We start from the raw sequence: 22,419 nt of genomic DNA, 5'->3' as shown, positions 1-22,419 counted from the left end.
GCACAAAGGGAACGGACAAGTCAGAAAGCACTCAAGAAAAGAGAGGCCCGCTGCCGCAAGAAAGAAGAGGACGCACGCGCTGCTGCGGAGAGGTCGGCGGAGATCCAAGCACGGTGGGGTGTCGCCAACAAAGCCGGAAAGGAGAACGACGGCGTCTGGCCAGCATGTGAGAAGTAGTAGTACTAGTATTTAGAGCGTGTCTGTGTGTCTGTGTCGCCCGTACGTTTGTTTAATTAATTACGAGCATGTAACAGTACTACTAGTTACTACTGTAGTTTTTAGAGCAAATTACCAGTACATTAGCCTAGACTCAATGGAAAAATTCCTATCCTATGCATCAAATGGCATATCTTTCTCTATAGGAATTGAGATGCATGTCATCTCACTTCCTATGATTTTCATATTCCTATAAAATTCCTATCCTATGAACCAAAGGAGGCCTTTGCTGGAGTAACTACTATAGCTAGCAATACTGCTGGTACAGTAGTTTTCTTCAAGAAGCGGAATTCAAAGTCCTGATGGTTCCTTCGTCCGAGCAACTTCACAGTGGGTAAGGTTGGGCCTGTGATTTGACGGCTCATTAGTAATTACTGCGGCGCGACGACCGGGGTGAGTCTCCCTTGGAGTTCTGCGGGCATGGCAAGTGGACCAGGATGGTCGACGTCCCACATGTCGGCGAGCGGAAGTATTCTTTCCGATATCGAGGAGCAAGGAAATCCTGTGGTATAGTATCACTGGTGATTTATATTTATTTTTTATTTCTAATGAATACTAGCGTTTCAACTCTTACGACGAAGGAGTGCCGAACACACGGCACGTGCTGGATGTCGCACACGTCAGCGAAAGGAGTGGGACATGAACAGCGTGGTAGAGCGTCTCCACTTCTGGGTCGGAGACCACACGTAGTAGTACTACTGTACTAGTGGTATGAACGATACAAAGTGCGACCCGGAGAGAAAGACACGTCTAGTTGGAAGGTCTCGGGGCATGCACGTAAACAAATATAAAACCTAATATGTGCCTCCAATTAATATAGTAGTAGTAGAGTACTTAGTCACGTACTCCATAACATCACCGGGCATTGCACGTACAACATTTAGTGGTAGTAAGAGACAAATGCCTATATGCCACGCATGTTCATACTATTTGTGCCTTTCTACTTCACTTATTGCGCTACGTTACACAGGTTCGCACGTCCACTCCTGGGTACATGTCCGTCTCGTAGTTCCAGTCCCACGTGTTCTTCATATAGATGGAATGATCCTTGCATGACACGTGCACCTTGATGCTAGATGTGTCGTGTGTTGGCAAAAGGATGAACAAAGCTCACATAAAAAATAGAGTGGAAGAACATAGATTCCCGACGACCGAGAAGGAGCAAGGAACCTCAGGGTGGAGCGTCTGCACTCATAATATTTTATATTATTCAGCGATAGAAAATCAACCAATCATCTCCACAGTGGACTGGAAGAGTACGAAACACGGCAGCCCAGTGTAGTTACATCATACTAGTACATGGCTAACCCACGCTATCACCATATTTCTTGGCTTCCGTGCGATACCTATCTCTAGTAATCCAGTAGCCCGTATCGCTTCTCCCTCCTCGTCTCTCTCAAAGGCCCTGTTTGGATACTCTAACTCAGTTAAAGGTTAGAGTTAGATTCTAATCCTGAACTGACCCTGAAGTAACTCTAGCGAAAGAGGTGTTTGGATGATAGGGTTAGATGGAGCGCGGATACGGTGAGGTGCCTTCATGGGCGGTGCGAGAGGGAGGGAGGGAGAGGATGAGAAGCTTCGAGGAAGTGGGGAGGGATCTGCTGCGGGGAGAGCGAGAGACAAATGTGTTTTTTAGTGTCCCGAGAAGAACTAACCCAAATAAGCACCTCTTGGGTGGGTTAGATTTTTTTTGGGTTAGTTGAGTTCAAACTAACCCAAACTAACTCTAACACGTGGATCCAAATAGTAACCCAAACAAACCCTCCTATTTGGATATTTTTGGGTTAGTTGAGTTCAAACTAACCCAAACTAACCCTCCTGTTTGGATATTTTTGGGTTAGTTGAGTTCAAATCGCACAGGCCGACCTTTCCAGCAGTAAGTAAGTTGAATCCGCTACTCCCTCACCCTCCTCGCCTCTCTGTCAAACCGCCTACGCGAAAACTGCCGCGCGTACCTCCCGGGAAAAGCCCCGCCCTCAACTTTTAACTACGCGAAAATAGTTTGAGCTTGTTCGTTCTATATAAATACTAGTACTGTATGTTTATTCACCCGTGGGGTTGTTCAATGAATGGAGGGCCAGGGAGCACAAGTGAACAATACTACTACTAGTAGTAGTAAGTAGGAGTCGTACAGGTAGTCACCTTAAATAGTGAGTTTCTTTTCTTTAATGCCACGTACACAAATTGAAACGCTTGTTGTGGAGAGAAAAAGATAATCACTCCACTATATATGTACGCAGGGGCCTGAGCGCTTGCTTTACTAGGGTTGCTCTCTTCATTCTCTCATCCTCTCCAGATATAAACAAGACAGCGGTAGCGACATTTTCTCTCTGCTCACCGCTGGTCACAGATCCAGCCGGATCCCTTCGGCTGGTGTGTGTAGAGGACTAGGTGCATCGTTCACGCGGTCATCGCCGGCGAGGGAGGAAACCCACAGCTACCGTATGGGCCCGATCCTCTGCCCGTGTCATTCTCTCCGACACAGCGCCGGCTCGGGAGGTCCTCCGACACTTCTTCCTCCCTGCCGTATTGTCCGTAGATCCGACCTGCCGCCGCCGACATCTCGACGACCCTCAGGTATAAGTTCTTCGAAAGCGTCCTTGCTCTACTGCCCCAGCTCCCCACGTGTCTGCATGTGCATCTTTTTCTACTCCCATCAGCTCTTCCAAAGCCACCTAAATTTTTAGTATTATTAGAGGTAAAGCTACTTCATGCATTCGAATCTAGGGCTTTGTTCAAACAACAAAGAAAGGGGGAAAGTTGTAGCATGAATCTAGGACTTGATTCAAAGAGGAAATAATATGGTGAAAGTAGTAGAGACCGGATACCCAACCGGTCTCTTGGTCGAAAAGGGAAATAATGGGAAAACGCAGTACAAACTGGATAAGGAACAGATCTATTATTGGTTGAAAAAAGGATAGAAAGTGGTGGCTGGTGGACAAGTCAACAGAGTATGTCCAGGATTAGATTTGTTGCCCTCACATAGTAAAAGGTCTCTAGGATTAGAATTGCTGCCCTCACATAGTAAAAGGTCTCAGGATTACACTACTAGAAAAAAGGCTGTTAGTGGCGCACCAGTTTTTGCTATTAATGGCGCACTATAGGTGCGCCACTATTAACACGCCACTAGTAACAAATAGTAATGGCGCACCTCTGGTGCGCCGTTAGTATCCCAGATAATAGTGGCGCACCACATAGTGCACCATTACTATGCCTAGAAGTGCGCCATTACTATCTGACTTAGTAATGGCGCATCACATAGAAGTGCGCCATTACTAACAATTTTTTTTCAAAAAAAAATTCAGAATTTTTTTTTCGCTTTTTTTCTTAATCTCGGGTCACTATGGCTTAATTTCGGGTCAATATGCTTAATCTCAAGTCAAATTGCACTCCGTGGTCAAACTTTCCGAAAGGTCACCCATCCTCACACTACTCCAGCCAAAGCACGCTTAACTTCTCAGTTCTAACCAACCCCAGCACCACCTCACTTAACACGCACTTGTTGATATATCTATCATATCAATCCTATTAAACCTTGTTGATGTCTAGGACTTTGTTCATGTTCATGAGTGTGATGAAATTTTGAAAAAATATTTCAAACTTCCCGGTCATATTACGTATCATATTTTGAACATTTGTTCCAAAAAAATTCGAAACATTTTTTTTTTCTGTTACTAGTGGCGCACCTAGCAAATGGTGCGCCATTACTAAGTTTGAAATTTTTTCCATTCCCCCCCTCTAGATCTTAAAAGCCCCGTATCTTTTATTCTGTTAGGTTTTTGGGGATTCTAAAAATCTACAACGGGGTTCCCCCGGTTGAATTCGGATGTAACTTTTCGAGTAGATGATTTTTCATATATAAAACTTTTTAATCCGAGTTCGTATGCAAAAGTTATGCCCATTTTACTAAATTCCAGAGAGATTTTGCAAATAAAGTCAAAATTCATATTTGTAAATTTTCCCAACAACTATACCACATATCACATGGGAAACTTATTTTCTTTTATTTTTTTGACATTTCCATCATTTTCTATTATTTTTTTTAAACTAAAAAGGCGGTCCAGGGGGGTGCATTTAGTAATGGCACACCTTCACAAAGTGCGCCATTACTATGTGTATGACTTGGTCAAACCTTGGTCAAAGTTAGTAATGGCGCACTTTGTATAGGTGTGCCATTACTAAGTTTGACATAGTAATGGCGCACCTATGCAAAGTGCGCCATTACTAAGTTTGACCAAGGTTTGACCCAGTCATACACATAGTTATGGCGCACTTTGTAAAGGTGCACCATTACTATGTCAACTTAGTAATGGCGCACCTATACAAAGTGCGCCATTACTATGTGTATGACTGGTTCAAACCTTGGTCAAACTTAGTAATGGCGCACTTTTCACCTGGTGCGCCATTACTGTTTTGGTTACTAATGGCGCACCAACACATGGTGCGCCATTACTATTTGGTAATGGCGCACCACATGTATAGTGCGCCATTAGTGTCCATATTGGCTATAGCTGTTTTTCTAGTAGTGTTAGATTTGCTGCCCTCACATAGTAAAAGGTCTCCAGGATTAGATTTGCTGCCCTCACATAGTAAAAGGTCTCCAGGATTAGATTTGCTGCCCTCACATAGTAAAAGGTCTCCAGGATTAGATTTGCTGCCCTCACATAGTACAAGGTCTCCAGGATTAGGTTTGCTGCCCTCACATAGTAAAAGGTCTCCAGGATTAGATTTGCTGCCCTCACATAGCATGAACAAACTCTGCATCACCACTTTATGCCTCCTTGTAGGTACATTGTGTTGATGCGTCCACTGTCGCATGTCCTTATACCAACCTTTTGCTGTTGTTAATGTAAGGGCGCATGTAAAATGAAGCGATCACACTGTTACCTTAGGGACATGTCTAACCAGTGTTATTGTTAATCTAATGCCTCCAGTGATAAGATGCAATTAAACTGTGTTACAAATGGCACTCCTGCTGTTTTCCCCAGTATGATAAGTAAGTTGCTCCTTTACGCTGCTGAGTGTCCTGGTGTCCCCACGGTCCCATGCCCTTAAACCAACTCTTTAGCTGCTGTTGATTTACTGTATCTGGTAAACAAGCAATGGACTAAAAACAAATGGACTGGCTAACATGTGGGCCAGTAGGTCGAAGCCTAAGAAGGCGTTGGATTTACATCCAACGGCCGGCATTCTTCTTCAATCTCTCGTCTTCTTCCCCCAGCGCTGCCAGGACCACGTGCTCCAGCCTCCGGCGTCCAGCGGTGTTGTTTTGCGCTCCTCGGCGAAACGCTACCCCGCCGACGGCCAGGCCATCCTTCCACTCCGCACCTCCTGTTATTCTCTGCCGAGTGTAGGCCCACCCCGCACCCGAACCAGTCAAGTTTCCCACTCCTCTCCGTCTGCGACTCCACTGCCGCGTCTTCCCCATCTCTGGGTCGTTCCAGTCTGGGGCCTCGCCGTCGTCCACCGCCTCGGTGCGCTCGGCGCGGCGTGGTCAACATACGAGAGTCATCGGAAGAGGACTGTACGCGGAGAGCCTGACGGCTGGGACCCACGAGGTCCATGGTCGCACGCAAGGAAAGTTCCTCCTTATTACGCACTGTACGTGGACTGTACGTGAGAAGGGCTTCTGTATTTCGCAAAAAAAACGTTCCCCCCACTGACAGGTCGGACCCACCAGCTATATCTTCGCACGCAAGGAAGTGCCTCCTTATTACGCACAAAAAATGAATACCCCCTGCTAGCTGGGACCCACCATAGTGGGTGGCTGACTTATGGGCCTACTAAGTTGACGGGGACGTAGGGCTTTATCAACTTAGTCAATATGAACGATTCTAGCTCCAGTGACCGTACGATGTCCATCCAACGGCCATAGTGCTTCTTCAACCTCTGGTCTTCTTGCTCCAACCGCCCAAAGCAGCGCCGGTCGTGCCGCGTGCTCCTGCCACCCGTGGCCGGCTGTGATGCCGCGGAGGCCTCACCGCCCCCTACTACTCCCACCACTGGCCAGGGCATCCCTATACTCACCCACACCCCCTGTTATTCTGCGGCGACGGCAGCCTCACGCCGTAGCCGAACCAGTGAACCCTCGTACTCCTCTCCGCGTGGGCATCCACTGCCTCGTCTTCCTCGGCTCCGCATCGTCCGCTTCCTAGGCCTCGCCGTCGTCCACCGCATTGGTGCTCTCGGCGCGGCGTGGTCAATGTGGTCAACGACCGACTTCCATTGGAAGAGTACTGTACGTGGAGAGGCTGACAGCTGGGTCCACGGCCGCAGCTGGGTCCACGGCCACAGCCCAGATTTTTTGTGATTTGCCAAGTAAGTCGCTTTGGCAGGCCTGTTGGGCTGCAAATCTTTCAAGACGAGGAGAGCTTCATTCGGCTGGCCGAGAAAATGGCCTATCGGTAATGAGAAATGGGCTGTACATTTTTAAAACACATCAAACCAGCAATTAGTTTCAAATTTATTTTTTTCATTTCAAGATTTTAAATTGCATTGATTTTATGCGTGGACAATTTGTTGGATTTTATATTGATATACATTTATTTTTAAAATCAGTTTGAATGTGACTCGAAATTTCGGGATTAAAAACAGTTCGGACCGCACCGAAATATGCAAAATTTCGTATAATTTTTTAACCGTGGCCACAATATGGGCTGTAATGCTAACAAAAAGAATATAGACTCCAAAAAACCTTAAGAATTAGCAAATGGGCTGTAAATTATTAAAATAATGGCAGATGGGTTGTATGCTGTTTTCCACAGATTTGAGGCTTTCCTAAAAAAAGGTTGACGCACAAGCAGTGACTGTTGGATTTCCATCCAACAACTCGTGCTTCTTCAATCTCTGCTCTTCCTGCTCCAGCCGCTCAAACAAGCGCCGGCGGGACTACCTGCTCCCTCCTCCCCGCAGCCGACTGTGCTGCTGCGCAGGCCTCACCGCCCCAGCGTACTCCCATCGCTGGCCTAGCCATCCCTCTACTCACCCACACCTGTTGTTATTCTCCGGCGACGGCAGGCGAACCAGTAAACCCTCGTACAGTCGTACTCCCCTCCGCGTGGGAAACAACTGCCGAGTCTTCCCTGCCTCTGTGTCGTTCCCTTCCTAGGCCTCACCATCGTGCACCGCCCTGGTGCTCTCGGCGTGGCCTGGTCAACGTGGTCAACGACCGACATGCATCTGAAGTGGACTGTACATGGAGAGGCTGACAGCTGGGTCCACGGCCGCACGCAAGGAAATGCCTCCTTATTACACGCAAAATAATGATTCCTCCACCTGACATCTAGGACCCACCAAAAGGGCCTCTGTATTTCGCAAAAAAAATGTTTCCGCCGCTGACAGCTTGGACCCACCAGCTATATCTTCGCACGCAAGGAAGTGCCTCCTTATTACGCACAAAAAAATGAATACTCCCCCTGCTAGCTGGGACCCAGTATAGTGGCAGGCTGACTTGTGGGCCTACTAAGTTGACGGGGATGGAGGGCTTTGTCAACTTAGTCAATATGCACGATTCTAGCTCCAGTGACCTTACGATGTCCATCCAACGGCCGTAGTGCTTCTTCAACCTCTGGTCTTCTTGCTCCAGCCGCCCAAACCAACGCCGGTCGTGCCTCATGCTCCTGCCTCCCGTGGCCGGCTGCGATGCGGCAGGGGCCTCACCGCCCCCTACTGCTCCCACCGCTGGCCAGGCCATCCCTCTACTCACTCACAGCCCCTGTTATTCTGCGGCGACGGCAGCCTCACACCGCAGCAAACCAGTGAACCCTCATACTCCTCTACACGTGGGCATCCACTGCCGCGTCTTCCCCGGCTCCGCATTGTCCCCATTCTAGGCCTCGCTGTCGTCCACCGCCCTGGTGCTCTCAGCGCGGCGTGGTCAAGGAACGGCTTCCATCGGACGTGGAATGTACGTGGAGAGCCTGACAACTGGGTCCACGGCCACAGCAAGGAAGTGCCCCCTTATTACACGCAAAATAATTATTCCTCCACCTGACGGCGGGGACCCACCGGACGGGCCACCGTATTTCATAAAAAAACATTTCCCCCTGACTGCTGGGACCCACCAGCTACATCTTCGCACGCAAGGAAGTGCGTCCGAACAAAAAAACGATTCGCCCTCCTGACTGCTGGGACCCACCAGCTACATCTTCGCAGGCAAGGAAGTGCCTGACAGTCGGGACCCACCTGGTCGAAGCGTACGTAGCGTTGCCATTCTGGTCGCGAACATGTACGTACATACTGGTCGATGTAGAGGCGCGCACGTGTCGTAGTAGAGGCGCGCACGTAGCATGTACACGTACGTACAGCGGCCAGGGTGCAAGAAAGTAAATACGGCCACGTACGTACATACGGGCAGGGTCTCGAACACCTACTCGCGCGTACGTACGGCCAGGGCTCGTGTACATGGCTGGGTTGGAACGGAGAAACAGCGTCGTCGTCGTGTTCATGGGGAGGCAACGGAATGCGTTGTGTTCATCGGGAGGCAACGGAACGCGTGGGAGCCAACCGGCTTGGACGGAACAGCCGATGGAAACGAGGCCTGGCGTACAGCAGAACGGAGGAAACGGCCTTGTGTTCGGCCGGCCACGTTCGAAACGGGATCCTGTTCATCGGGAGGGGTCTGGCGTACCGCAAAACGGAGGAAATGGACCTCCTACGGTCGAAACGGGGGTCCTGTTGATTGGGAGGGGTGTGGCGTACCGCAAAACGGAGGAAACGGACTTGTGTTGGAGCGCTACGGTCGAAATGGGGGTCCTGTTCATCGGGAGGGGTGTGGCGTACCGCAAAACGGGACTCCACGGGATACTGTTCATCTCCACCATCGACCCCCTCCAGCCTCCACGGGCTACTGTTCATCCACCGTCGACCTCCTCCAGCCTCCACCTGTGACTGTTCATCCACGGGCTCCTCTTCATCCAGCCTCCACCGCGCGCTACTCCATCGGCTACTCTTCAACCATCCCTCTCCACGGGCTCCTGTTCAACCACCCCTCCACAGGCTACTGTTCATCCAGCCCTCCACCGTCTACTGTTCATCCTGCCCTCCACGGGGTCATGTTCATCCAACCCCAACCGGCTCGAACGATCGGGGTCCTGTTCATCCACCCCCACCGGGAACTGTTCATCCAAACCCCCAGCAACGCTCACTGTTCATCCAGAGGCAACGCCACGGAGTCATGTTCATCCACCCCCACCGGGAACTGTTCATCCAAACCCCCCAGCAACGCTCACTGTTCATCCAGAGGCAGCATCGATCGGCTTCAGTTAGCAGCAGTAGCGAAGGAATCGCTCGATCGAGTTCAGTTAACAGCCATCGATCGATCGCTCGGGTTCAATAACGCGTAGCCTGTAGTGCAATCGCTCGGGTTCAGTTAGAGCCCAATGCCTCGCTCGGGTTCAGTTAGAGCCCAACGCCTCGCACCCACGCGCGTGCGTGTACAAGAGAAACGCGCATCGCTCGGCCCCGACCACCCACCGTAACCAGAAACACCCCGATATTTTCCTCACCCTCGCGTCTACCACAGTTTTTTCCGTCATCGACGGCCCAAAGAATGTCATGCAGCTGCGTCTCCGGCCCACCCAGGATGAAAAGCCCATTTTCTGTCATGAATTTTTGTCATAGAAGTAGGACCCCACCACATCTATGATGATACCGTGTTTTGTCACAATTATTGTCATAGAAGTGTCATAAGTATGACAGAAAAAAAAATTGTTCAGCCAAAATGTCACGGATGTGTCTTTTTTTGTAGTGGCAGCGACAGGAGCCGGGCCCGCCACTGGCCTTGCCGGTAGTTCCTCCGACAGCAGTGATGGCGCTTGGCAGTCCAGCGACTCTCCCGAGCCCTACGAGGCTCCGGACACGAGTGACGACAACTATGTGCCTCCGAGCGCTCGCCGTGCTTGGAGCGCAGCAGCGGTGTTCGCCCGTCGTCGCCGTTGATCTGGATGGGGTTGGCGTCGGCCTCTCGTGGCCCACTGTTGATGACGGCGTCGGCGACGATGCTTGTAGATAGGGCTCCTAAAAACCTTCTTCTTTTGTTCCCTGCGAGGAATCGAGATGAACCCCATGGGGTGTGTAAAGGGTCTGTAGTGCCTTTTATTAATAGTGTCCTTATTATGAAGATTTACGATTGTGTGTCTTGCTTCGGCTCTGTCCCCCCTTTCCAACCTCGAGGTAGCTTGGTGCTCTACATCGACAGGTCCCGGTCCCCAGGTAGGCTGCAGCCGTCGCCGGTATGACAGGTCGCGATGTCATGGTCAAGGCCAGGAGGTGAGCGGCCCGAGGTCCAGTAAGAGCTCCTAAGATGCGATGCTCAAGAGGTCCCCTTTAGCGTGCAAGCAACTACCTGAAGGTAGGAAAGGAAGGTGGCGTCACCGCAGCAAGGCTGCAAGAGATGGGAATCTTGTGCTGCAATGCTTGGCTAATTTGAATGTGAGACTTATCTTAACGGTCCTGGGTCGGTCCCTTGTGTAGCGTCGGGTTCGTGCGTCAATGGCCATAGCGTAGCCGGGTTAGGCCCATGCAAGCTTCCCCCTCTTTTTTACACTCTTCTGTGTGCTCTATGTCCTCTGGTACCGGCCCTCAAGCGAGCTCAGCCGCCGTTGGTATGCCAGGTCGCGATGCATGGTTAAGGCCAGGGGGTGAGGGCTGGAGAGCCAGTAAGAGCTCCTGAGTTGCGATGCTCAGGAGCCCCCCCTTTAACGCGCAAGCGAATTGCATGAAAAAAGGAAGGAGCCTGCGGTGCCGCTCGCCACCAACCTTCAGAGGTTCCTGCATGTTAGCGTGAGGGAGAAACACAGGTCTCAACTGCGCTTGCCGATCTAACACTGGTCATTCTGCAAGAAGATGAAGGCACTAAGGGCTTGGTGAAGCCGCTGGCGACCGATGACGAAGGCCCCGCCCAGCTGCTCCCTTATCTTGTTGTGGCGCTCGAGGGTGTCGCCGACGGGATCGGCCCCCTGGTGGAGGGGGAAGCCCGCGCGCTCTGCTCATCTGCCCTGACGCGCTTCTTCAGCCACCTCCATCTTCGTGACCCTGATGCTGACCTCGGCAAGCTGCTCGAGCCCGTGGAGGAAGGGCGCTGCGCAGCCGTTGCCGAAGCCGTGAAGGACCAGGTGGAAGCCCTTCTGAAGAAGTTCCTCGCCGTCGAGCCTACACCTCCAACCGATGGCGCCGCCAATCCCGCGACCAAGGTCAACGACACGGCCGATGGTGACTCTGCCGACGGGAAGGCGCTCCCCGACGACGGCGCCCAAGGCTGAAGGAAAGGCTTGCTGGTAAAGAAGGGCGCTCCTTCTCGTTTTATTTTCCTGCAACTTCCCTGTGACATCAAACGTGCCTCGTGGAGGCGTTAAAACTCTGCTTGATGTTTGGGGGACAATATGTTGTGTAATAATTTATTTAGGTTCCGCGATTTCCTTCTCGTTTGCTTGATGTTCTACGTCGGCAGGGCCCGACCCCGCGCATACCTCAACCGCCGTTGGGCTGTCCGGATCACCAGGATGGGACCAAGGGGTGAGGGCCTACGTGGCTAGTTAGGCTCCTGAGTCGCGATGCTCAGGAGTCCCCCTTGACGTGCAAACGGCCTGCGGGAAGGAGATGCAAAAATAGGCCTTAGGGTTCTACGTCGGCAGGGCCCGACCCCGTGCATACCTCAGCCGTTGTTAGGCCGTCCGGATCACTAGGATGGGACCAAGGGGTGAGGGGCTACGTGGCCAGTTAGGATCTTGAGTCGCGATGCTTAGGAGTCCCCCTTGACGCTCAAACAGACCTTCATACCTGCCCTCGCCGAGGTCCTGCTCGGGAGGGGTGCGTGACGACCAGGTCCGAGGGACCTGGCAGGGCGGTGTACGCTAGGCGAGGCCTGAGCGTAGCCCCCGTGCCCAGCTCCCTCGCGCGACTCTCCCGAGGGGGAAGCGTTGCGGTGAGGCTGGACACTGAGCCGGGCGGCTCCCTGAGGTTGGTACAGCCATGGGGCCGTCCTCAGTTGTTTATCACCAGCGCGGAGCATAGCGCTTCCGCACTTGCACGGGCATAGCTGCTCCTCGACCGTGTCGACTGCCAGCATGGAGCATGGTGCTTCCACTGGTGCGTGGGTGAGGGCTCCCTCTGAGTGGAGCACTCGGGGCGTGTACATCCCCGCCCTGACACGTGGCTTGCACGACAGGGCTAGACGAGGTGTGTCTGGGCACCCGTGAGCCAGCGCGGGACTCACGAGGCCCTACCTCAAGGCGGGTTGCGCCTGGTCTTGGTTCTTGATAGTTTCAATGGTCCTGCGAGGTGGTTAGGCAACCTGCACCGGACGAATTTCCTGAGGCGATCACATGAGAAGGCCAGATACCAACGACCCCAGGAGCTGACGTGAATGTGGCCGGCCCGCCAGACAGAGCTCGGTCGTTGGGTTTATCAACGCTACAGGGACAGACCTAAGCACAGATGACGTGCCTAGCCTACTCATGCGAGGGATCCTAAAGAAAGACAACCGGCGCGCGGCTCCCGTGGTAACGAGGGCGGTCGCGGGTGGGGTATCGAAGTACTGGACAAGCAGGTGACAATTATAGAATGACTTAAGCAAAGAGGCAGGTTAGCTCGGATAGATGCAAGAACGATACATGCCACTGGGACGGACCCGAGCGGCCTGGGGAAGATGCAGCCCGAGGGGCGCTCCCAGCAGAGTAAGCTAAAGATGCAAAAGGATACATGTCGCAGGAACAGGCCCGTGCGACTTGGGGATAATGCTGCCCGAGGGGCGCCCCCAACTGAATGAACTGGAAAGAGTCACCTGATACCGTAGCTGGAGTGATGTTGGAGTAGCTGAAGATGCACGCTGGCGAAGCCGCTCCTCACGAGCCACCAGGGTCCTGAGCCTCAGGGGGCTCCTCAGGCCTGGGTGGCTCCTGAAGAACTATCGCGATTTCCGCCAGGACAGCGTGATGCCTGGCCTCCTAAGCCGCCAGAATGCTCCGCAAGTGGCGCTGGAAGGTGACAGCCACGTTCGGCAAGCCCTCGCACCTTCCAACGCGTGAAGGCCAGAAGTGCCCCTGAGATGTGGCCCTCTTGAGCCCTAGAATGTCGACGCAGACGCACAGCCCATCGTCCTCGCCAGGATAGGGAGCTACGCCGGGTGGCGAGCGACGGTCGGCACGTATGGTCCTTGCCTCTTGGAGTTCCTGGATCGCCTTGGTGATGAACTCCTGAGCACCAGGCGCTCCATGCCTTGTACCCTCTTGAGGGAAACACGCAGCAAAGCACGCCTCCACATGGTGCCCGAGTGCCTCCCTCGTGACGTTGGCTAGGTCTGAGGCCCTCCAGAAGAGAGCCCCCGAGCCCAACCTGAGGAGGGCGCCAGGTGCGCCTTCCTATGCGAGGGAGGGAGGCGCCCCTGCTATGGGCGCAGACCCTGAGGTGGTGCCGTTGGAGACGCCGCTCTCTTGAGGCCCTGGGTGGAGTATCTGCTTCTTCTTCTTGGGGATGGCCTCAGGAGGGTACAGGGTGCCTTCGTTGTCGGGGTCTTTGGTGGCTGCAGCTTGGTAGGCGCGCTCGAGGGAGCACACCGCATATCTTTCTTCACAGGGGACCGTGATGATGCCGCCGCTTCCTGGCATCTTGAGGACATTGTAGCTGTGGTGGGTCACTGCCATGAACTTGGCCAAGGCTGGATACCCGAGGATGGCGTTGTAGGGTAGGCGGATGTGGGCGAGGTCGAAGTCGATGAGCTCGGTGCGGTAGTTGTTGCGCTGGCTGAATCTGACAGGGAGGCAGACCTGCCCTATCGGGGTGGTGGAACCGTTGGTCACTCCGGAGAAGGGCTTGGTAGGCTGTAGATGATTGTATGGCACTTGGAGACTGTCGAACGTATCGACGGACAGGACATTGAGCCCTGCGCTGCCGTCGATGAGGGTCTTGGTGACTTGGACGTTGCTGATGACGGGTGAGCAGAGCATCAGTAGGGCGCAGGCGGATGCCGCGCACTTGAGCTGGTCTGACGAGCTGAAGGTGATGGCGCACTTGGACCACCTGAGCGGGCGCGTAGCTTCAAGTCTGGGAAGGGTCGCGTTCACCTCACGGGCGAACTGCTTGAAGATACGCTGAGAGGCTGGGGCCTAAGCGCCACCCAGGATACAGGCGATGGCACGCGGCTCCTGGAAGCCCCCAGCCCCCTCGTCCTGATGATGGTCGTCGTTCCTCCTTGGTGGTGGTGGCAGCGGAGGGAGGCCCGCATTGCCCTAGGGCGGTCCTCACGAGGCTGGTCTCTCCAAGCGCCCTCGCGAGGTTGGTCCTGCCAGCGGTCCTCACGAGGTCGGTCGGGCCACTCCTGGCGAGGGCCGCGGTCGTCCCAGCGTCCCCCACTTCATCCTCCTCCTCGGCCGTACCCCCGGTCGCTGCGCTCGGGGCATCGACCGAAACGCCCATCCCGAATAGCCCTGAGCTCCTGACAGTAGCTGGTATTGTGGCTATGAACGTTCCGGAAGGCACAGAAGGGGCGGTTGGCCTTGGATGATTCGGGGTGGTCGCGGCCGCGCTTCGTCTCAGGCTCCGCCGCGAGCACGGCAGCCCCCTTATGCTTCACGTCCTTGACCTTGGCCTTCTTGTCTTCCTGGTCGGCAGCTGGGAGCTCAAGGAGGGAAAGGTGCCCTTCCTCAGCTCTCGCGCACTAGGTCACCATGTTGAACATCTCCAGGGTCGTGCATAGCTCCTCGTGGATGGCAAGCTCCTCCTTCATCTTGATGTCGCGAACGCCATCAGAGAACGTGGAGATGATGACCTCGTCCGTCACCTTGGGGATCTTGAGGCGGACGTTGTTGAAGCGCTGGATGTACTTCTACAGAGTTTCCCCTGGCTGCTGCTTGATGCACCGCAGGTCGCCTGCGGCTGGCAGGCGGTCACGAGTGCCCTGGAGGTTGGCGACGAAATGCTCGTGCATCTCGCTCCAGGAGGAGATCGATCCCGCGGGCAGGTTCAGGAGCCATGAGCGCATGCCATCCTTGAGGGCCATGGGAAACCAGTTTGCCATAACCTTTTCATCGCCTATGGCCGCCTTGATACTCAATTCGTAAAGCTCCAGGAACTCGGCAGGGTCGGGGGTGCCATCATAGCGCGGAGGCAGGTCTGGCTTGAACTAGCCGGGCCAAACGATGTTGCGCAGCTCGGGAGTGAAGGCGCGGCAGCCTGCTATGGTCACCGGAGACCGTTGTGGAGGCGGAGCCTGATCTTGACATCCACGCGCTGCCGCAGCAGGCGGCGCGCGGTCTTGACGTAGTGGTGCTGGGAGCGCAGGAGCGTTTTCTTGCGGCCTCGGGACTTCTTGGCAGCTTCCTTCTTCGTGCGCGGGTGCCCGGCGTGGCGGGTCACGCTGCGGGGCCGCGCGTCTTGGTGCGAGGGCGTCGTCTTGGTGCGGAGGCGGCGGGGGCGCTCCGTGGGCTACGTCACCGCAGCTGGTGGTGGGCGAGGTAGAGAGAGGGACGGCGCAGGAGAGCCCCCAGGGGCACTGACGAGCTCGGCGATGCGGTCCAACCAGTCGTCGTAGAGTTCATCGACCGGGCGGTAACGCAGGAGCTCACGCGCCATGAGCAGCGTGGCCTGCGCGTCCGTGGGCACTCGACGAGCGTGGGACGACGAGCCGGCCGGGGTCAGCGACAGGGTGGCGGTGCGTCCGTCCCGCCACACGGAGGGATGCAGCGACGAAGCCTGCTGTTCGTGCCCGGCCAGGCCGGTCGCGGCGTTGGCCGCAGGCGAGGGCGAACGGCAGGGAGGTCCGCCAATGGGCACCGTCTGAGCGACGTGGGCGGCGCGGCGCTCGGCACGGGCTCGGCGAGCGTCAGCCATGGATGTGGCGGAGCAGTGGAGCGTCGTTCGACAGAGGAAAGGTTTCAGCGCACCCCTACCTGGCGCGCCAAATGTCGGATTATGGGTTCTGGCAAACCCTTGAGGTTCGAGCACTGGGGTGCGCACGAAGATCTCTCTCCCCCTCTAGCTCGCTCTCTCAACGATCTAGAGGCATGGCTCGACGAACCCAAAGAACGAGTAACACAAGGGTTTATACTGGTTCGGGCCACTGTTGTGGTGTAATACCCTACTCCAGTGTGGTGTGGTGGATTGCCTTGTAGGCTGATGATGAACAGTACAAGGGATGAACAGCCTCCTGAGGAGAGGTGTTCCTGAGCTCGGTGAGCTTGTGCGGTGGCCTTGGTGGAATGGATCCAATCAAGATGAGATGGCTACTATGGTGGTGGCTAGTCCTATTTATAGAGGCCCGGGTCCTCTTCCCAAATCTTAGGCGGGAAGGGATCCCACAACGACCAAGTTTGAAGGGGGGCAACTAGTACAAGCTATCTTGACAAAAGGTGGTCTTCGCCTGCCAAAGGCTCTGGTGGTGACGCCGCCATGGGCTCGGCGGTGACCTCCGTCCTACCTTCCTGCTGGTCCTGGTCTCGTTGCACCGATATGGAAACCTTTGTCTGATGCCACGGGACTCCTCTCCTGCGCTTGCCCCTTTAGCATCAAAGAGGAAACTGGCATTCTGCGCCTACTGGCGCCCGCCTGGCCTTGGTCGTCATGGCTCACGTCACGCGCACCTCGCGAGGTGCCCCTTTCCTTGATATCTCCACTCCTCGGGAGCCAGCCTAGAGAGGCCACCCCAGAGGAGGTCTTGGTGTCATCCGCCTCGCGAGGCTTGGCCCCTCGCGAGGGTCTTGAGCGATCTCTGATGAAAATGGGCCATACCAGGCCGCTGGTGGAGCCATGCCCTGGGCTGCAGGCAGGCAAGTCTGGGTACCCCCGTTCCTAGGGCGCCGACAACGACATGTTCAACAGTTAGGTGTGGCGGAGATGCGTATGTTGAGATGGATGTGTGGCCACACGAGGAAGGATCGAGTCCGGAATGTTGATATACGAGATAGAGTTGGGGTAGCACCAATCTAAGAGAAGCTTGTCCAACATCATCTGAGATGGTTTGGGCATATTTAGCGCAGGCCTCTAGAAGCTCCAATGCATAGCGGACAGCTAAAGCGTGCGGAGAATGTCAAGAGAGGGCGGGGTAGACCGAATTTGTCATGGGAGGAGTCTGTTAAGAGAGACCTGAAGGATTGGAGTATCACCAAAGAGCTAGCTGTGGACAGGGGTGCGTGGAAGCTTGCTATCTATGTGCCCGAGCCATGAGTTGGTTGCGAGATCTTATGGGTTTCACCTCTAGCCTACCCCAACGTGTTTGGGACTAAAGGCTTTGTTGTTGTTGTTGTAGTTGTTGTCAATATTCTCTTAGGCTACTCATAGTGGAAAGTATCATATACTAGTATCATGTGCATGATACTAGTGTATGATACGGGACTACCTTTATAGTGCCATGCATGACACTAAGTAGCATAGTATTTAACACGATATGGTATCTACCTATGTTACTCTAACCCCCTCTCTTCTTTAATTATTTGCCACATCAGCATGTTTGCTATTCCCATGTGCATGATACCAGCTAAGATACCACCACTATGGCCAGCCTTAATCATCGCATGCAATAATTTAGTGCACCTTGAAATCTGAACATGTGTGGGGCGTGTAGGTTTTTAATGACTTGAGACTATACCTAGCCCGGCATGCAAGATGACTTATTATGCACCGTTCCCCATACCTGCAGGAAGCTCGTTCGTCTCCAAATCTTTTCCTCTCCATGTGTGAAAACAATCTTCCTGCTTGACTCTCCTTCGCCCTCCGGCAGTTCCACCACTCCACCCCGTGTGGAAAAAATCTGCATGCATGACTCTCCTACCTCCGCACTCGTCCAATCCATTGTGACCAGCAATATTTCCACCCCTTCCCTCCCCCGTAATTTACTCCAACAAATATGCCCACGTAGCTATTACGTTAATCATGCAACATATCTTACATAGGTATGCCATTGCTCGCTATAAATACTACACCTCCCACGGCATGCGGAAGAACACTCACGTTCATCGCTATCTCCTCCCCCTCCCTCTCACGTCGACCACCATGGCATCGCCCCTCCCAAGCCCTAGGCGCCCCTCGCTACACCGCGCAGGGGATCACGCATCGTCATTGTGTTCCTCACCGCCACTAGTCGAGGAGGATGCGTCGGCATTCCACTCCTCGCCATGACGCGTCGAGGTGGACGCGTCAGCGTTCTGCTCCTCACCGCGACGCATCGAGGTGGATGCGTCGGCGTTCCGCTCCTCGTTGTGACGCATCGAGGTGGACGCGTCGGTGTTCCCAGTCTCGCCAGCACACGCGTTGAAGGAGAACGTCGCGCCGCCCATCAAGCCCCCCATCCTTGAGGAGCTTTGGAAAGAAATGGAAGTCACCTTGTGGGAGGCTTTGCCTACAGCAGAGCGCGCCAAAATAGAGGCGGAGAAGAAGGCCGAGGAAGAGAAGCGCACCGCGAGGCATGCTGCCTGGCAGGCCTATGTCGCATCTGAGAGAGTCAGGAAATTGGTTCTTTGGCAAAAGGCTCGTGCGAGGGCCATGAGGGTGGCGGAGGACGCCCGTGCCAAAGCCCTGAGTGCATTTGGGCCCAAGCGCCTCATCTACGCTTGGTGGTACATGGACCGGGTGCATGCTTCCAGCGAGGAGGAGTACCTATTGGCGCCGGATCACCACCGGTGAGATCATGCTCGCCCGCTGGCAAGCCGCCAATCAGCACCTCGCGAGTTGCGAGGCTGAGGAAGAGGCATTGTGTCGGCGAGCTGGGAAACGGCCGCGCACCAGGGCACTCGTGGCGAGCCGCAAGTGCTCCTGCGAGCGTCGTGGCTTTTATTAGGAATAATTTAGTTTCGTAAGGCAATCTCATTAGTTTTGGGATGCAAATGATAAATCCCGAACGTTCGGGATTTATTAGCGTCCTTAATTAAGTATGTAAAAGGAAAAGTTTGGAACCTTGTGTATCCGTATGCATTTTGTAAGTACGTGCATATAGCACAAACTTAACTATATATCGCACTACATGTCTCTCTCTATATATATGCTTGCAGACTGTGCTACTACTATTACTTATGTGCATGCAAATGCATATTTGAACATTACGATGCGGTTTTTGTAAAAGTAGAAAAACAACACTAGTCAAGCTTGTGAAAAATGGTTGTTTGATTGTTTAGTTTTAGCTTCCTTCTCTGTGGTTATTTCTCTATCGTACTTTGTACGGAGTATCTCACTGGTCGGGAAGGCATGCAAATTCCCAAACCGCTTCGTACACCCTGTATCGAATTTTTTGCCTAACAAGTTGTGTCGTGCAATTGGAATTCCAACTTGAGTACTACTCACTTCTTTTAGGCTTCTAGATTAGTAATCCCATAACTACTACCTCCGTCCTGGTTTATTGGTCCCCATTGTAATCTTTGTCAAATTTTGACCATAAATTTAACTAATGATATGTTTATGCATGTCACCAAGAATTATATAACTTGTGTTGACATGCACTAACATTTTATCAGTTAAATCTTTGGTCAAAATTTAGCACAAATTACAATGGTGACTAATAAACCAAGATGGAGGTAGTAGTTTAGAAGCCCAAATGAATGAGTGAGGCGCCTTATGTTACTCTCCACCGTGACTAGTCTTATGGGAAAAGCTAGGGAAGAGACGGCTTATTTTTTAAGCCGCCAAAAGAACTGGCCCTAGGAGTACTAGCTAGGGATACTAGGAGTAGTAGCTAGGGATGCCAGGAGTAGTAGCTAGGGATCGAGTGTGCGAGATGGACCGGAGAAAGTAAATGCATAGAGCTGAAATGCAAAAAAAGACAGAGGGATGTGATGATTGCCTGTCCGTTTATTTGACCAAGCCACTTATTACTGGGAGTGGTGGGTTTTTGTGATAGGATTTACTGACGCGCCACGAGCGGGGTGAGACTCCCGTGTAGTGCCGCCCTCTACACTAGTACTACCTCGGTCGTGGTTTATTAGTCCCCCATGTAATTTGACTGAAGATTTAACTAACAAAATGTTAGTGCATGTCAACAAAAACTATATTGTTGGATTCGTATTTGAACATAGTTTTCAACGATATAATTTTTGTGACATGCATGAGCATTTATCATACTATATATAATGTTAGTTAAATTTATGGTCGTACTATATTTAGTAAGGTGCTTGTGCGTTGCACCGAACAGTGAAATGCATTGATCAGGAGTTGTTTATTTTGACAAAGTATGTGGGGGTCATCTCATGTGTAACAAGTATCGATAGGTTTCTTCGGATATTATTTCTTCTCTAGAGCTCACAAACATCCAGGTGAATAGTAAATGTAGGCTAAATAGATAAAAAAAAGTATCTTTTGCAAACAAAAGCATTCAACTGTTCAACATGCATCCAAAACTTGTGAAGAAATAACACTTATTGTGCTTTGCAAGAAATGATCTTTAAGAATTAGTTTTTGAGTATCGATTTTGTTTATTTTTTCTAGACCACCATGAATGTACTCCCTCTGTCTAGGTGAATAAGTCATCTTAGGTTGTGCACTGTGACCAAGAAGGAGGGGAAAATGAGAGAACTTAATGTTTATTTGCTAATTAATAGCATTGCATGCAATGAACTAACCACTGCATGTCATGTTTGGTAGTCTTGAGTCACTGAAAACATGCACGCCCCACATCTCTTATTGGTTGATATGCCAAGAAACAAGAAACAAGGTGGGAGTTAATGCACCGCGCCTAAGTGTTTTGGGATTATTTGGTTTTCGTAAGGTGACTCTAGAGCTAGTACAATAAGGTACAGTCAGCAGGCTGTAAGAAGTAAAGTAATATTTCTAATGCTTAGTTGGAGGAGAGAGGATAGGAGAGAGAATGTAAGCGGGCTCTCATGCAAGAGCCAGCTGCAGCACATCCTCCTAGGCACTATGTGAGAGTTGAAAGTGGGCCATGTATTAATAAAGTAGCACATACTTATAGCTAATATTTATACATGTTGGCTATAAGTTGGCTATAGATGACATGGCACTTTCTTATAGTCAACAGTTGGCTATACTAATAACCACGCTCTTATACACCTAGACAGAGGGAGTAAATCATGATGACTTGGAAGTGGGCAGAGGAGATGTAAGAAATGGTTCATCATAACTCTTTCACCATTATTGTAGTAAAAATTCTCAATTAATCTCATAAATGGCAAGCGAGAACTCTAATGGAGCAAAAGCATACATGGAAGATTCTAGACAAAACCATAAATGGATACACTTTTATTCAAGTGTGATACTCTAATAGAGCAAGATCATGCATGGAAGGTTCTATACTATGTAAATAAGTCTCCACATGCTTAGATAGCGGATTACATTGAGCGAAGACTAATGATGAATAGTTGACTTGGTAATGCATATGACCAGGTGAACCTCCTTGGAGTCCCCGTGCATCATCTTGGGGTGAAAATCATACCAAGCGTCTTCCATGTCCACATTGCCGGGAACGGAGCAGCCCGGCACAGTCCCAGTCAGCGTGATGGAGGCGGCGTGGGTGCCCTCATACTTTGGAGAGGCAGTAACAGTGAGCATGCACCCGTACACCGGCCTCGTGTCAGCGTCAGCGGCGTTGCCCCTGACGCACACTACAGAGACGGGTCGGTGGCCTGCGCGGGCCTTGCCAGTGCCCACGGCCAAGAGGAAGACGTTGTCGTCCTCCTCCACAACTAGCACGCGGCGGTGATCCTCCAGCGACTCCAGCACGGCGGACGTGTAGCACGTCTCGTACTTGATGTTCACGCCGTAGGCCAGTAGTGATTGACGGATGATGCCATGAGATAATGCACGAGGCTCGCCGGCAAGCCCTCAAACGGCGGCGTGCACTCATAGCAGTAGCAGGGCACGTGCGCACATCTGGAACTATGCTCCGCCAGCGAGTGCTGGTCGATGTACCTCTCGCAGCCGAAACTCTTGTAGACGCAGGGCACCTTGCAGGCATCGACCAGGCCGTCCATGAAACGGGAGTGGCTGTAGGGGACGTTTCGCCCGCTGAATGGAGCGTAGGAGGGAGTGGCTGTAGGGGGTGTTGCGCCCGCCGAATGGAGTGCAGGAGTAGCACCCGAAGCAGGAGATGGTGTCCTTACTAGTACTCCCTAGTACTACCTCCGTCCTGGTTTATTGGTGTCCTTTGTAATTTGTGCCAAATTTTGACCACATATTTGACTAATAAAATGTTAATGCATGTAAACAAAAATTATATGGTTGGATTCGTATTTGAACCTAGTTTTTAATGATATGATTTTTTCTGGCGTG

General features: G+C 52.4%; 1 protein-coding gene across 1 annotated transcript; it reads right to left on the bottom strand.

Annotated features, from left to right (window-relative positions):
• Positions 1-21,495: 21,495 nt before the first annotated feature.
• Positions 21,496-22,121, bottom strand: LOC109739671 (uncharacterized). Its single transcript, XM_020298745.1, has 2 exons — positions 22,019-22,121; positions 21,496-21,971 (listed from the first exon to the last, which is right to left on the bottom strand). Exons 1-2 carry the CDS (start codon positions 22,119-22,121, stop codon positions 21,496-21,498), a joined length of 579 nt encoding a protein of 192 aa, XP_020154334.1.
• Positions 22,122-22,419: the final 298 nt, after the last annotated feature.

The sequence above is a fragment of the Aegilops tauschii genome, chromosome 7 (genome assembly GCF_002575655.3).
Source record: "Aegilops tauschii subsp. strangulata cultivar AL8/78 chromosome 7, Aet v6.0, whole genome shotgun sequence".
Lineage (NCBI taxonomy): Eukaryota > Viridiplantae > Streptophyta > Magnoliopsida > Poales > Poaceae > Aegilops > Aegilops tauschii.
The sequence above is the reverse complement of the archived record's forward strand: the minus strand, read 5'-3'. Positions and strand labels throughout refer to the sequence as shown.

What these genes read in the sequence shown, in the direction of transcription:
- LOC109739671 (XM_020298745.1), bottom strand. Translation starts at nt 22,121, where the DNA reads ATGGACGGCCTGGTCGATGCCTGCAAGGTGCCCTGCGTCTACAAGAGT. An exon ending in GGCGGAGCATAGTTCCAGAT is followed by an intron (nt 21,972 to 22,018) that starts GTGCGCACGTGC and finishes CCGCCGTTTGAG; the next exon opens with GGCTTGCCGGCGAGCCTCGT.